This window comes from Astatotilapia calliptera, chromosome 15 (assembly GCF_964374335.1).
Source record: "Astatotilapia calliptera chromosome 15, fAstCal68.1, whole genome shotgun sequence".
NCBI classification, from domain to species: domain Eukaryota; kingdom Metazoa; phylum Chordata; class Actinopteri; order Cichliformes; family Cichlidae; genus Astatotilapia; species Astatotilapia calliptera.
This window is the reverse complement of record NC_137436.1, coordinates 16,321,911-16,336,104: the sequence shown is the minus strand read 5'-3', so window position 1 is coordinate 16,336,104 and position 14,194 is coordinate 16,321,911. Positions and strand designations below refer to the sequence as shown.

Sequence of the window (14,194 nt, the reverse complement as noted above, 5' to 3'; positions counted from 1 at the left end):
CTAAAAAGATTGAGGGAAGGATTAAGTTATATTTGTACGGTTTCTCAAATTTATTGATAATCGAGATCTTTGGTGATTTTAAATGACCTTTAACAGGAGGTATGAAAGTTAGAAATATGGAGGAAAAATAGTCCCGCGGATTACTGGAAAGTTTGTGATCTATTCCAAATACCATCTCTGGACGGAGAAGTTGGGTAATTACATTTCTCCATTTTTCGAGTCTTCTCATCTTTGAATTACTGAGGAGATAACATCCGATCAATATCAGGGCTTCTGCGTGATTTTCAAAGTCAAAATTTATGCTTTTTTTCTGAACTTGATGCATATAAACAAGACCAATGTCAAATTGATGCGTTAAATTCAAGCATGGAATACCCCACCATAACTACTATATAAACATACAATGATTCAATAATCCCTGCATCGCAGTGATTTTACTTCTTTCATTACCAAATGTAATTTTCTTTTTACTTAAGCTTTCTGCTACTGTACTGCAAGATTTGCAATTTTTATGGCTCTTAGAATATAAGAGCCGAATTTTATTTTAAAAAAACAAAACTTTTCAGCTGAATATTGTCATTTTGTGTTTAGCGTTCACATTTATTATCCTAATGAATGTTATCGCCCCAAGCCTTAAATACATTTACAGAACGTATGAATGACTTGAGTGTGGTTGTGGCCTGGGAGATGAGCAACAACTACCCCCAAGTAACAAATCACAATGGCAAAGCCCATTACCAAGTGATAGTAAGAGTAAAAGGCTAGAAAACAAACAAACAAAGACCCCCCCCACCCCCACCCCCACAAACAACCGACAATCTAAACATTTGTGTAAAGACTTTTATTTGTTTGATTTTCTTGAATCAAAGCCCCTTTATACCTACAGCAAATAAAACCATGAAATTATGGTACAATGGACACACATCAAGCAAAAAAATAAAAATATACAGTGTATACAAGTGTAAAAGCAGTAATCACCAGTACAGTTTAAACTATGTTGAAACAAGCCAAGACAACTGTTCCTCAAGTCAGTCTGAAAGCTGCCTTCAGCCATTCCTTTTTTCAAAGAAGTACATACAGAAAAGCCGCGACAGTAACATCCTCTCTGTGGAACGACTCAATATGATAAAGAATAAAGTGAAATCAAAAGGTCAAATGAGTGGTGGCAGTCAGCCTTTCACAAAGGCATCAGAACAATGCCAAATAAATATCGATGCGGCAGTGGAGAGGCCACGGGTGGAGCCACAGCGGGTCCTCAGACATGAAGGCAGCAGGGCGCCCTCCAAACTCTGGAGGCAACAGCAAACATCAGTGCCACTAACTGATGCCTGAGGCAGAGAGTCCACATAGAGGCGATATGGCACAGCTAGGAGAAAAGTCCAACTAGACCCAGTGAGGCCCTGGATTAGTTTGCAGTAAATGGTACTCCATTTGGGCGCCAACCTCAGGAAACATCTATGGAAGAAAAAAAAGGAATAAACGATTACACATAAGAGATGGCAGACAGGAACTGTTCTTAATAAGACAGTTTATAAATCCTGTCTAAGCTAGAAGACATTTAACAAAAGTTCAGCCAAAAATGTTTGCACTGACAACTTCATAAATGGGATTCAACGTGCAAACATGCAGAGCTCAAAATTTTGTTTGCATTTTGTTTTTAAAAATTTACTTTTCAATATTACTTTTAATTTAACATCTTCTATATTAACACGCAAAAAACAGATTTCTTTGTTTTCTATGAATATTTATTTGTGAAAAAAAAAAAAAAAGTAATTGTAGCATGTTGGTAAATGATTAAGCTAATAATAAAAGCCTGACCAGTACAGGATTGGCTGTTGTGTTTGCAAAATATGGAACATGGAAGTTACAGAGCGCCCTCTTGTGGACAAACTATGCAAAGTCAATATTCATAACATGGTTGAAGGGTGTTTGCCCTGTCTCTACTGCTTTTACCCACTACCATTTACTGGCCATTAATAAATACAAATACTGATACATCTGCAAATAGCCTACAGCAACCTGTCAACAAATAAGTCGAGCCCTACCACGTCTACAAGAAACTGATCAACTGATCACAATCCACACAGCAGATGTGGGAAAAGTCACCAGCACCACTAAGGGGGCCAAATATTGCAGGCTTTGCCCTCAATAGAGGGGTTCGGTGGACAAGGAGGGACTGAATATTTATATACAGTTTATGCACCACAAACATTTTTCAAAAGTAGGTTTTGAGAGATGTTTGCAGATGAAGAAGTTTAAATAAATATCGCAAAGTCCAGTTCCTCTTTATTCGATCACAGTTATATCATCGGTTTGCCGTTTAAGATTGGTGGGCTGTTTGAATGACATCCCCACAAAACACTGCACCTCTGCAGCACCTGAATATAGAAAATGAGTCACTAGGTGTCAGTTGTAACCAAATTCTGGAAAAATGAGCGAGCACTAACTAACTAACTAGTTCTGGTTGCTACCGCTTAAAATGTGAGTTCTTCCTTCACACAAATAGCCCTAAGAAGCTAAAACATCACCTACGATTTGAATTTCATTCATGTTGGCTTGACTCTGAGGCTTTTATCAGCATAAGCTGATATGCCTGGGCACACTGAAAAGGCTGCACTCTCACAGTCTACTGCAGCAAATACTTTGTCATTTTAGACAGTTCAGCCTCACATCATTATACTTCCATTTAGCTCAGACAGCTTCAGTCTGCTGTGAAAATGTAAACATGCACCCAGAAGCTGTGTAACTGCTGATAAAGCATAAATGTACACAGACTCTGACAAGAGCTCTGCCATGAAAAGCAAGTTTCCTTTTATATTATATTTTAATATTAACTACTTATTATGCACTTTAACCTCAAGAGGCAAATACCATAGCTATGGCTAATATGACAGAAATGTTTAACAGCAAAAATATACACTCACAGCTTGCAGGCTGCTCTCCAAACCTTCGCATCAGCTGGTCATGGGTGAACTTGACAAAGGCGTCATATTGCTCTAGTGGAATAAATCAAATATTATTTAAAAAAAACAAAAAAAAAATCAGTTTGGATTACTTGCACGTGAACATAACATTTAAAAAAAAAAACAAACAAAAAAAAAACTATACCTGCAAGCTTTGTCGTCAGGATCTCGTCATACTCCTCACGGATTTTGTCCTCTCGCTCCTTCAGTAGTCTTTCGCAGATCATCCCAACTTGTCTGAGGGAAAACAAAGGCTGTTCTTTCCTGGCAGGAGATGAAGCACCTGAGGATGTACCTGTTGAAAGAGTCAGTAATTCACATGTAAGTTATATATATCAAAAAAAACAAAACAAAAAAACAACAACACTACAGGCAAAATATAGCCCAGAGAATCAGCCTGCAGCAAGAAAGAAATTTAAAAAAAAAAAAATTGCCAGCTTCATGCTAACAAATCAAAGGCCTGCTTCAAACAAAGCAAAGGAAGCACAGTCAGTCTTGCCTTAATTTGATACCACTGCACCACGAATCAGGTATTTCTGCTGCCAGCAAAACGGCCTACAAGTCTCAAGTCATGCCGACATTATTTTTCTAACTTTTGTTTCTAACAATAGAGTTTGGGCTAACAAGCTGCAACGTGTTGTGCTTGTACGTTTTTGGAACCACTCCAAAACAGTGTGAGCATGGTGATGTGCTGCATCAATCGTGCCCTCACTGTGTGAATAGACACTCTGCTGAGAGGCTATGTCACAGACAGTGACAGATTGCCTACACGTTCATAATTAATGCAACGCAGTCGCTCGGCAGTTAGTGAAACAGTCACAACCCCTAATCTATTGACTAGTCACAATACTAGCCACACAAAATTAATATATATTAATATTTTTCCACTTTTTAAACGTCCACATTTGGAGGCTGGCACGCTTTGTGGAAGAGTAAACCATTTCGCTGCTGACACCAGAGGCCACACTTTGAGTCATGCCAGACAGATGACAGGTTTATAATACAATGCTCTTTTTAAGCTTGTTTTTCCTGGTTGCCATGGTGACACCTCCCCACTGAAGATTCTGGCCAAAGATATTTCCTATTACTTAACAAAATTGTGCCGAGTTAAGGGGAAAAAAAAAGAAGAGCCACAGTGTCCATAATCATGAACCATTACTGCAAATGCCTTTTGGAAGTAGACTATTTCATGGTGGGCTATGAGACCAGCTAATGACAAGAGTATAAAAGCAGCACCAGTGGACTACTTCAGAAAGTGTGGCAGTGCAGTAAGCATAAAACAGTCATGTTTGTTTTATCTATATCTCTCCCTATCTCTATATCTCCCTCTCTATATCTCCCTCTCTATATCTCCCTCTCTATATCTATCTCCCATATACACACACAGTATCGTGATATTTTGTTTGCTAATAATGTATCGATACAGGGACAGCAGAAATCGATATTTTGTTACAAAAAAGTTTTTGTGGACTGGAACATGCTCTGACTTCAGAGCATGTTGATCCTTTTTCTGAGCAAGAATCCTGACATTCCTTCACTGTCCAAATGTGTTTAACTATTTTTTTGCAGCAATAAACATGACAGTTTACTTATTTTAATTTAAGACATGTTTTATTTTAATTAAGTTTAAAACTTTTTTATTTAATGTAAAATTATATTTTGTTTTAATTTACTTTCAAATTCTTCAGTTGCTGAAGGGGCTGCATAGTTTTCATAAATTGCATAGTTCAGAATAGCTATAATTGTACCAGATGGTTGCATTCAGTTAAGTTGGACTAGACTGTAATACAAACCGTCCAGTTTGTCAACAATAAAACTGAAATGAGAGAAAGACTGAGTGCGAGACTTTGATATTAGATAAAATGAATATTGATAAAGTTTACCTTTGTGTACAGAATCTGAATATTGCAAAATATTTTTTAAAAATTGCAATAATATCGTATCGTACGTCAAGTATTGTGATAATATCGTATCGTGGGATGTATGGTGATTCCCACCTCTAATTAATTAATTAATTTTTTTATAGATAGAGAGATACATAGATAAAGAGAGAGATATATCTCTCTCTCTATCTATATATCTATATACACACACACACACACATATATACTTCGTGGTGGTTTTCTCTACACTCAGGAAAGTAGGAGACGAGCAGGCTGCAGGTTCTCGTTGTTAAACACAACAGAGCAACACAATAGTTTTATTCCAGCATGTTTTTCTATAAGTTTGTTTTAAATCTGTCTGATAATAGCTAGGAACCACAAATCGCTAATAGAAAAGAGGGTTGTAACAAAGCAACTTAAAACTGATGAGAAAAACTAAAATATAGTCAAAACAGGCCTGCTGTCAAGTCGAATACGTTAACCTGAGCCTCATACTGTAATTACAGTTTAAAACACTTCATCTGCCCTAAATCTTGTTAAAAAACAAACAAGTGCATATGCTTTGCTGTCAGGTTTTAATCTTACTCTAAAACACATCTGGTTTTCACTTTATGATCTGTCCACCCCCCAAACATTCCTATGTAAACACTGTTTTGGTGAGTTTATGGGTTTTGTCACTCATTTTAAGCATATAAAAGAAAATTATCTGTGATACACCAATTGTGATTGCTGTCTATTTTTATTTTTTTTACATCCCAACCATCAACCAAGATGTATATTTCTGTTACTGTTATTGGTAGAATAAAAGGCCATTTATGTTACCAATAAAACAACACTAAACACAATTATCGCACGTCTTGATAAATGTTTTAGTGAAGCTGAACAGTTCAAATAAAGAACTGATGACAGAATACCCTGATGTATGGAAGTAGTGTCACGCAAATGTGCCATTGACACTTATTTTTAGACTTAACACCACTGTTGACTGCGGTTAAGTATTAGTACAGCATATACACTTTAAGTCAAGTGTAATTTCAAGACCCAGAGGGCCTCTACCATCTGTAGACTCCAATGTCTGCTGTACACTCCCATCTGGGATAATTACGCACAAAAAAAATAAAAAAATATATAAAAACCCACCCACCCACCCACCCACCCACACACACACACACACACACACACACACACACACACACACACACACACACACACACACACACACACACACACACACACACACACACACACACACACACACAATCAAAAGAAAGTGAAAGGATAAGGAAGGAATGTCATCTGTTCTCCCTCTGCCTTTTTGTGGAGTTGCCTTAGGCAGCAGGATTTCCCAGCAAGCAAGCAATGTTATATAAAAAAAAAACAAAGCAGTAAAAGAAAAGTGATGATTTAGTGTGAAAAATGAGAAAAATCAGGCTTGTAACCCAAAACAATCCCTCACAATAAGCTCATCCACACTCCATGCAACTGACTTAAACATTTATATTACCCTTTAAACCCTGATCTCAAACAGGAAGTTCATGGATTACAGCAAAACAAGCCTATTCAAAAACAACCCTGGTATAGCTACCTGGTAAGGCAGATCCACCGGGAATGTTCTGCAGGTCCAGAGGACAGCCTTCAGCCTGCTGGAAAGCACTGTCCAAGTGTCGCCGTTTCTGAAACCTCTTGTACTCCTGTTTAATGTTGTGTAGAATTTGCTCTGAAAAAGACAGAAGCAGCATTAAATGAGATCTTTACATAGAGGTGCTGTGATTGTATGGAGACAGAGTCGCTGCAGTATTCAGATATGATCATTAAGTATGGCCTTGGCATTATTTTAATGTATATCCCGACTGTAAGAGATTATTCTTTTACTATCCCCCCCTCCCCGCACATTAATACCAAACAATATTTCTTCATAAAGCCATAAAAGTTCGATGGAAGTTGAATTTATAACAAAATAACCACCACATGCTGCGCTAAATATAACAATGCTTGTCTTAACTTTACACAATCGTGTTTGGAGCGTTACATCATGTACGCCACTGGAAATACTTGTTAATATAGCGTGGTATAAATATAGAAAACTAGAGGGCCGTGAAATCAAACGTAGACATCATTTCTTACCCGTGGTGAGTCTGGACGACACTTCCCCGAAAGGCGATGGCTCCATGCGCAGATATTTCTGCGGTGAAGACACTGGAGACATAACCGGGGCGCACCTCCTTCTTTTGGGGGAAGCAGGGCTCATTAACGGATCAAAGTCCAAACTCCTTTTTAGAGTCGCTCCACAAGCCATCACGCTTAAATATGTTAAATATTTAAAGCCAGGAAACTTCAAAATTCCTTGGTATCCGAGAAAGCCGCCGGCCTGGGCCCGGGTATGTACCGCTTTTGCTAGCTAGTGTTAGCTAAGTCGATCGGTAGAAGCCTTTCCGGGCTGCAGACAAATACGGATTTTTTTTCGTCTCCCGTTGTCTTCCACTGATAAATCTCACAACGTTCACGTTAACGAATATATTTTACCGTGACCAGGATAAAATAACGTCGCAAAAACGTCGCATTAAAGCAGATGATTACAGATTTTACCACATTAGCTGAGAGCACCGACTACAACGGTCTGGACAGCCCTACCTTTTATTAGTTTGCGTTTGTTTGGTAATGCGCATGTGCAAGAAGACACGCTCTTGCAGGTAATTGTAGTTTTTAGACACATTCGCATCCGTTTGGTTGTACATTTTGAAAACTACATTTCCCGAAAACACAGAAAACGCACTCTTTTTAAATTTGTTTTTGTTTGTTCACAAAACGTACCAAATCCACGCGAAGTTTCAGTTTCGTCTAAAACTTTAGGATATGATATCAAATACATTTTAAAAAGTATTTGTGCAACAGACTTGACATTTAGGAGTTGTTTTCTAGAAGAAACCATTCAAAGTACACATTTTAAAGCATTAAATCTTGGATATGTGAGGAAATATCGACCGAAATCATCACTAGCTTGCCTAACATAATTAACTGGTTAATAGCAATATTTAAAGTAGTTAAAATTCAGCTACTTAAATGGTGAAGAACTCCGATTTCAATATGTTCTCTATGTTGTTTGTCGTCCATACATTGTATAATCCCGTTTAAATTATGTACTTGAGAATGTGCCTCAGAAAAAGAGTTTTCGTCTTGTGTCATTACTAACAAATGAAGAAAAGCTTCTGTTTAAATTAATCCTAAGGTTTCACCCAATTCAATTTTATTTTGTTGTATAGCTCCAAATCACAACAACAGTCACCCCAAGGCAATTTATACTGTAAGGTAAAGTTACTTAAATGTTAGAGAGAACTCAACAACCAGAAATGAGCAAACACTTAGTGACAGTGGGAAGAAAAAAACATGAAGCCTCCAACAGAATCATCAGAATCGGAACACTTTAATAAACACTTTAATAATCCCTACAGGTATTTGGCAGGAATCTGTTGCAGATGATTGGAGGTAAGGGAAAAGACTAAATCCAAACAATAAGTGAAAGTAGAGTTTGATCATTATTAGTGATTAAATGCAGTTGTGATGTATGAATCCACAGGGAGTGAAAAGAGGTAAATGAAAAAGAAATGAGTGCATCAAAAGAAGCCCAGCACCAGTTTAAAATAAGGGATCATTCACTGTCGCCTCATCCAGCCCTAACTATAAGCTTCATCAAAACGGAAAGTTTTCAGTGTAGTTTTTAAAAAGACTTCCTGAATCCAAACTCAAGCTGGTTCCCACAGGAGAGGGCCTGATAACTGAAGGCTCTGCCTCTCATTCTACTTTTAGAAACTCTAGGGAAGAAAAGTGAGCAAAGTGCTCTGTTAGGTTAATAAGGTACTTTAGGATATGTGTTTTATGTCGGATATAATATCAGACAGCTTGCTGCTTGCTAAAAACCAAACCCCCAAGTACAAATTGAATTCTTCTCATTCCTTATTACTGAGAATATAGAAGCCATAAAATGCTCCGCATATGTTAAAGCCGAGAACTGTTCTACCTTTGATACCCTGTAGGACTCCCTTTAAAGCTTGGGTGTGGCACTTTGATTTAGTCTTTTTTTTTTTTTTTAATAACACAAAGACTTGTGTTCTCTTTGCTTCAGCCTTGTGTTGTTTGATGCAAAGAATAATATTAAGAATAATAAAAAAAACAATTATTACAAAATGTGGTATTTTCATTTCTAACAATCAGATTGCAAAAGTCTGTCTCTCAGAGATGCGGTTTGAGTTTTGAAATAACCCTCAACCTCTTGCACAGATACACTGAAGACATTTCCCATCCATCACTTCCTCAGCAACCTCTGTACACATATGCTATGTTTGAAATGTACAACAGGATATGCTAGCTTTGTTTATTTCACCACTTCTTCTTTGTGTCACTGTGCTGCTGTGCGGCTCGATAAACTATTATTATTCTGATTTAAGACTGATATTAGTGCTAAAGGGTGTAGAAAAGACCTATTTTCACTAGTCTTGTATGACTTGTTGCATAATCAGCGATCTAATATGTAAAAAGGAGAAAAATGTAATTAGAATAAAGGCTATTGTTTTTTTGACAGGGTTATTAACTTTTATTTAAACAGGAAGTCAAACTTTTAAGAATCTCATTCACCCACATCAGTACCCGGGTCCTGTTTTGGTTTGGACCTGTGTGCTGTGAAACAGAAGTGCCAACCGTTGAATCACCATGCTGCCTACTGAGAGACCTGTTCATGTATGCTGCCTCATGGCTTTTTTTTTTCTTTTTTCTTTTGAAGACTGAAGCATCTGCATTAAACAAAATCCCAAGGACAGCTGTGAGAACAGATGTTTCAATTTCCCTCTTCATGTAATCCAAGAGATAAAAAGATCAGAGCAGATGTTGCTGTCAGGAGATGATTTGCAGCCAGTGATTTGCAATTTGTCACTTTTAGGGCTGCGATAAGTAACCGTAACAAAGCTAAATCCAACAGGAGGAATGTCCTCGTTATTCAAAAAGGCTGATTAGATTCTTCCACAAGGGGGCACTGAAGCATCACAGATGCTCAGGAGCTCAGCGCTGTGCTTTCTTAGCGTCTGGTCCCTCTCAACTGAGTGGATAGATTAGGCAAAACGTCCTGTTTTCCATCGTTAATTAATCAATCAAACAAACAAACTGCACGCAAAGTGACCACCAGCTGCGACTTTATTCAAAAGTTTGAGAACAGCAATACTAAAAACACTTGACTGATTGGGATTTTTAAAGTCATAGATTCCTCATTATGCCACCAATGTACAGAAGCCACTTGACAGTTGACATTTTGATCTTCAATACTCAAAATTACAAGAGGCAGCAAAGCATACTGATAAACAGCTGTCTGGATAAGTTTACACCGAGATAAATGTCTACAGAACAATTGTGCTGTGAGATTTCTAGATTAAAAGTACTACATCACCTATTAGAAAAATCACATCTTCTGAGCTTCTTTTGTAAGGTCAGTTGTCAATGCTCCACAGAACGCATACACAAAACTCTCATTCAAAGTACCAGCTAATGAAAAGACCTTAGTTTCTTTGTTTTCATACATAAAATAAAAGTAGACTTCTTTTTTTTTTTAAATGTAGAGTTACGCCAAAACTACTTCACTAGCCCCGTGCATGGGTTATTTTCCAACATGATGCCCCGCTGCAACAGTAGCACTAAAACACCTCACTGCAATGATCAAAAGACTCAGGATTGGAAACATATCACCAAGTCACAAGGTATCACACACGTACAAGGCTGAATCCAGTAAAATCATACATTTGATGAAAGCAGCTAGAGTCAGTTTTTTACAGTAGTGACCAGCACACTGCGTCCAAATTCAGTTTTTGAGCTGTTCAAGCCTCGAACAAAAGCTTTTTTGTTATTGTTGTCTCGGCTTTGTAGTTGAATGAGTCGATCTGAACACTTTATTTTGCAAGAAAACACTGTACAGTTGTTAGGTATACATCGGAACAAAGACACGTTACTCTGAGGGTGTAACAGCCAGCGAGTAAAGAAACAGACATCGGGGACAGTCACTCTCCCGCAGAAGATCCCATTTCAGATTTCACGATGCCAAAAGCTGTGAATCTATTTGCCTTAGAGTTTGCTTCATCATGGTGATAATGTTTTCTGTCTTGGAACACAAACCACCTTTGATTTCTCAAAAATCTCCTCACACGTTTGCCACTCACTGAGTGTTGTCAGAAGTACAAAAGTAACATGTTATATGGCAAAGACAGTTTGCATCAATTTTTTCCTTCTATTTGCTTATAGAAATGTCGATATGCAACATGTACATGAAGCCTGTAGAAAGTCAAGATGCGAGGATTTCATACTTTTATGGTGCAAGATGTGTTAAAGTCTAAATGACACAGTAAAACATCTCTACTTAAAAATGTCAGTAGCCCCTTATCCCATAAATGAAATATTGTTTTCAAAACCTGAATTCACAGTACAAAAATATAATATGCCTTCACTAATTGGATATCATGACGTCTCTGGTAAACAGCAGACTTATGATAGTCTTTAATGACCCCTTCCAGTTATATGAGTCCTTTACATGACCTTGCAATACCATTTGGCACTTTGGCACACTATGTACTCATACACAAACGTAAATTATGCAACCACTAAAGCATCTACGTGAGGATGTAAGTCAGAATTTTCGGGAGATGAATGCCTAACCTCTGCTTTACGTTGTGGAATGGCATTGTTTGGGGAGGGGAGAGATGACATTTACACAGTTTTCCCCGTCATGGCCAATTAGACAGCTTCTGCAGAAGTTTCAGTTGATACAGACATTGTTACTTTGGCTATTTTCACAGTGGTCTTCACGCAACTCTCTGCAGCCCTGTTGGCAGAAATGTGGGTATTTCTGTTCTGGCAGTCTGACTCGAGGCTATTGTCCAACTGCTGGCCACTGCCCCTGCAGGCATTGCAGGAGCTGAGGAAAGCATGCCTCAGGTCCTTGCTCCTCAAGGCGTAGATGATTGGGTTGACAGTGGAGTTGAGCAGGCAGAGCATGCTGCAAAATGCAAACACTGTCTTGATGTCATCGTCCATCCTCCAGAAGAGGTCATAGACCATGATGGCAAGCAATGGGCCCCAGCAGATTACCAGCACCACCAGGATAAGCACCAGGGTCTTGGCCAGACGGATGTCCATGCGTGCCTGATCAGGGCGTGTGGTCTGCACTTTGGTCCCATCTGCTGAATAGACAACAAGGCTCTTCTGGGAGGCGCGGCTCAGCATGCGGACAGCATGGTGGTGAGCTTTCCACAGGATATATATGTAGGCGTAGATAATGAAAATAAGCAGCACGCTGGTTACACCGATCCAGAACATCAGGTAGTTCTCATCGATGAGGGGGAATATGTCTGAGCAAACAGAATTGAGACGCTTACAGTTCCAGCCCAGCAGAGGTAGCACTGCGATGATGATGGAGATTGTCCACATCATACAGAAGGCTATGACAGCCTTGGTCCGTGTCACGATGCGCCTGTAGGCGAGAGGCCGGTGAATTGAGATGTAGCGGTCAATAGCAGTGAGGAAAAGACTCCCCACTGACGCTGTGAACGATGCCGTGACTCCACCCAGCTTGAAGAGAAAAACATTGGGGCTGTCCTTCCTGTGGAAAACATGGAAGTCCAAAAAGCTGTAGACAAAGATAACACTGCCCAGCAGGTCAGCCACAGCGAGACTGCCGATGAAATGGTAGGACGGTCGACAGCGGAGGGTGCGGGACTGCAGGATGACGCAGAGCACCACCAGGTTTTCCAGAACAGTGAAGGTGCCCAGGGTCAGAGACATCACAGCCACAGCCAGCTGCTGGCTAGGAGTCAGGATCATGAAACACTCCATGTCCATAAAGTTCTCCCCACACTGTATATTGTTAGTCTCATCTTTGAATGTACTCCTGTTGCCAAACAAGTCTGTGGCATTGGTAGGGTAGAAGGGGATGCCCTTGAGGATGAGCTCCTCGTCTGGAGGTACTTTGTTTGGGAAAGAGTTGCTGCGGAAAGCAGATAACGGCTTCTGCAGAGAGAAGCTGCCCTTGAAGTCTACATCACTGAGCGGGTCATCATAGTTAGCATCGTTGGAGCCCAGATACTGCAAACCAGATGTAATAGTCCGAAAGGTGGTGTCTGCCACACCATCCAGCACAGATTTCATGGCTGCGTCTGAGGGTTATACTGCAGTCTAAGATGTCTGGACAACCTACAAATTGATTTAAAAACAAACAAAACAACAACAAAATTTCAGAAATATTTTTTTAAAATCTAAGAAAATACAAGCCATAAACAGAAACAAGTTTGCAGCAGTGCAAAATTTGGGCTGAAATTTCTCTAAGATGGATAATCCTCGCATAATTCAAATTTTCCACTGCAGATATCTGAAAGTCTGTGCAGTTCAGATTTTTTTTCCACACGTATTACTGAGTTAGTTAGTTAGGCATGACCCACACAGTAGCTCACTTTGTTCTTAGTACTGTTTTATACATTTTTTAAGCTTATTGTGCAAATTTGTGCAGTCTACTATGAGACATATAAAATTACAGAACAATAATTATTAAATAACTTCCACATACAGTTTTAAACACTCCCACACGAATTTAAACATTTAATGTGGGAATGTATATTGGAACCTGTGTTCCGGTGCGTAAATTAATATTTGGAAATACGTAACATTTAAGAGAAAAAGAAAAAAAGAAAAACCAACCCTTTGATGGCGGAAGAAACATTAAAAAGGCATTTGAAGTACTAATCTAAGTATTAATGTAGCGCTTGCAATAGAAAAGTGCTGATTTTTACCTTACATAATTTTCCCAAGTGCACAGAATCGCCCTTTTTCACCGCGCATTAGTCCAAGTCAGAAACGCATCCTCCAACCAACTCAGATCTTACATAAAAGGAGAAACAACCACCATGAAAGCTTTAAACGCAAATCGTCACTTTTATCATAATAATTAGTTTGCTTTTCAAATTCTCTGCGCAAGTTAAGTTTTTCGGGTGTCTGCAGAAGTGCCTTTTCGCTCTTGGAGTGCGCTCCTGCTTTGTAGAAACAGGTTGCTGTTCCTGCTGCTCCTGCTGCTCCTGCCGCCTCCAGCGTCTCTCCAATCTATTTCTCTCTGTCTTCACACTTATGAAGCGTAGCTTCCACAAAGCCCGGTCACGTGTTTCCATACCGCGTTATCTGCCCAACCCATGAAGCTGTCAAGTGCGGTGCATAGGAACAAGGCAGACGACAGAGGGTTCTTATGTGGGGAAAAAAACAGAAAGAAAGAAAAGAAAAGGGATTTTGAATTTTGAATTCCCAAAGCTCCTCTTTGCAGAGGATGTTCTCGGG

At 39.1% G+C, this 14,194-nt stretch overlaps 2 protein-coding genes across 2 annotated transcripts; both read right to left on the bottom strand.

Annotated features, from left to right (window-relative positions):
- Window positions 1-826: 826 nt before the first annotated feature.
- On the bottom strand, window positions 827-7,503 carry akirin2 (akirin 2). The gene is made up of 5 exons (XM_026143187.2): window positions 6,971-7,503; window positions 6,432-6,563; window positions 3,109-3,258; window positions 2,925-2,996; window positions 827-1,455 (listed from the first exon to the last, which is right to left on the bottom strand). The coding sequence occupies exons 1-5, from the start codon at window positions 7,140-7,142 to the stop codon at window positions 1,445-1,447; spliced, it is 537 nt and encodes a 178-aa protein (XP_025998972.1). The 5' UTR covers window positions 7,143-7,503; the 3' UTR covers window positions 827-1,444.
- Window positions 7,504-10,009: 2,506 nt separating this feature from the next.
- Window positions 10,010-13,973, bottom strand: cnr1 (cannabinoid receptor 1). Its single transcript, XM_026143223.2, has 2 exons — window positions 13,660-13,973; window positions 10,010-13,066 (listed from the first exon to the last, which is right to left on the bottom strand). The coding sequence occupies exon 2, from the start codon at window positions 13,019-13,021 to the stop codon at window positions 11,612-11,614; it is 1,410 nt and encodes a 469-aa protein (XP_025999008.1). The 5' UTR covers window positions 13,022-13,066; window positions 13,660-13,973; the 3' UTR covers window positions 10,010-11,611.
- Window positions 13,974-14,194: the final 221 nt, after the last annotated feature.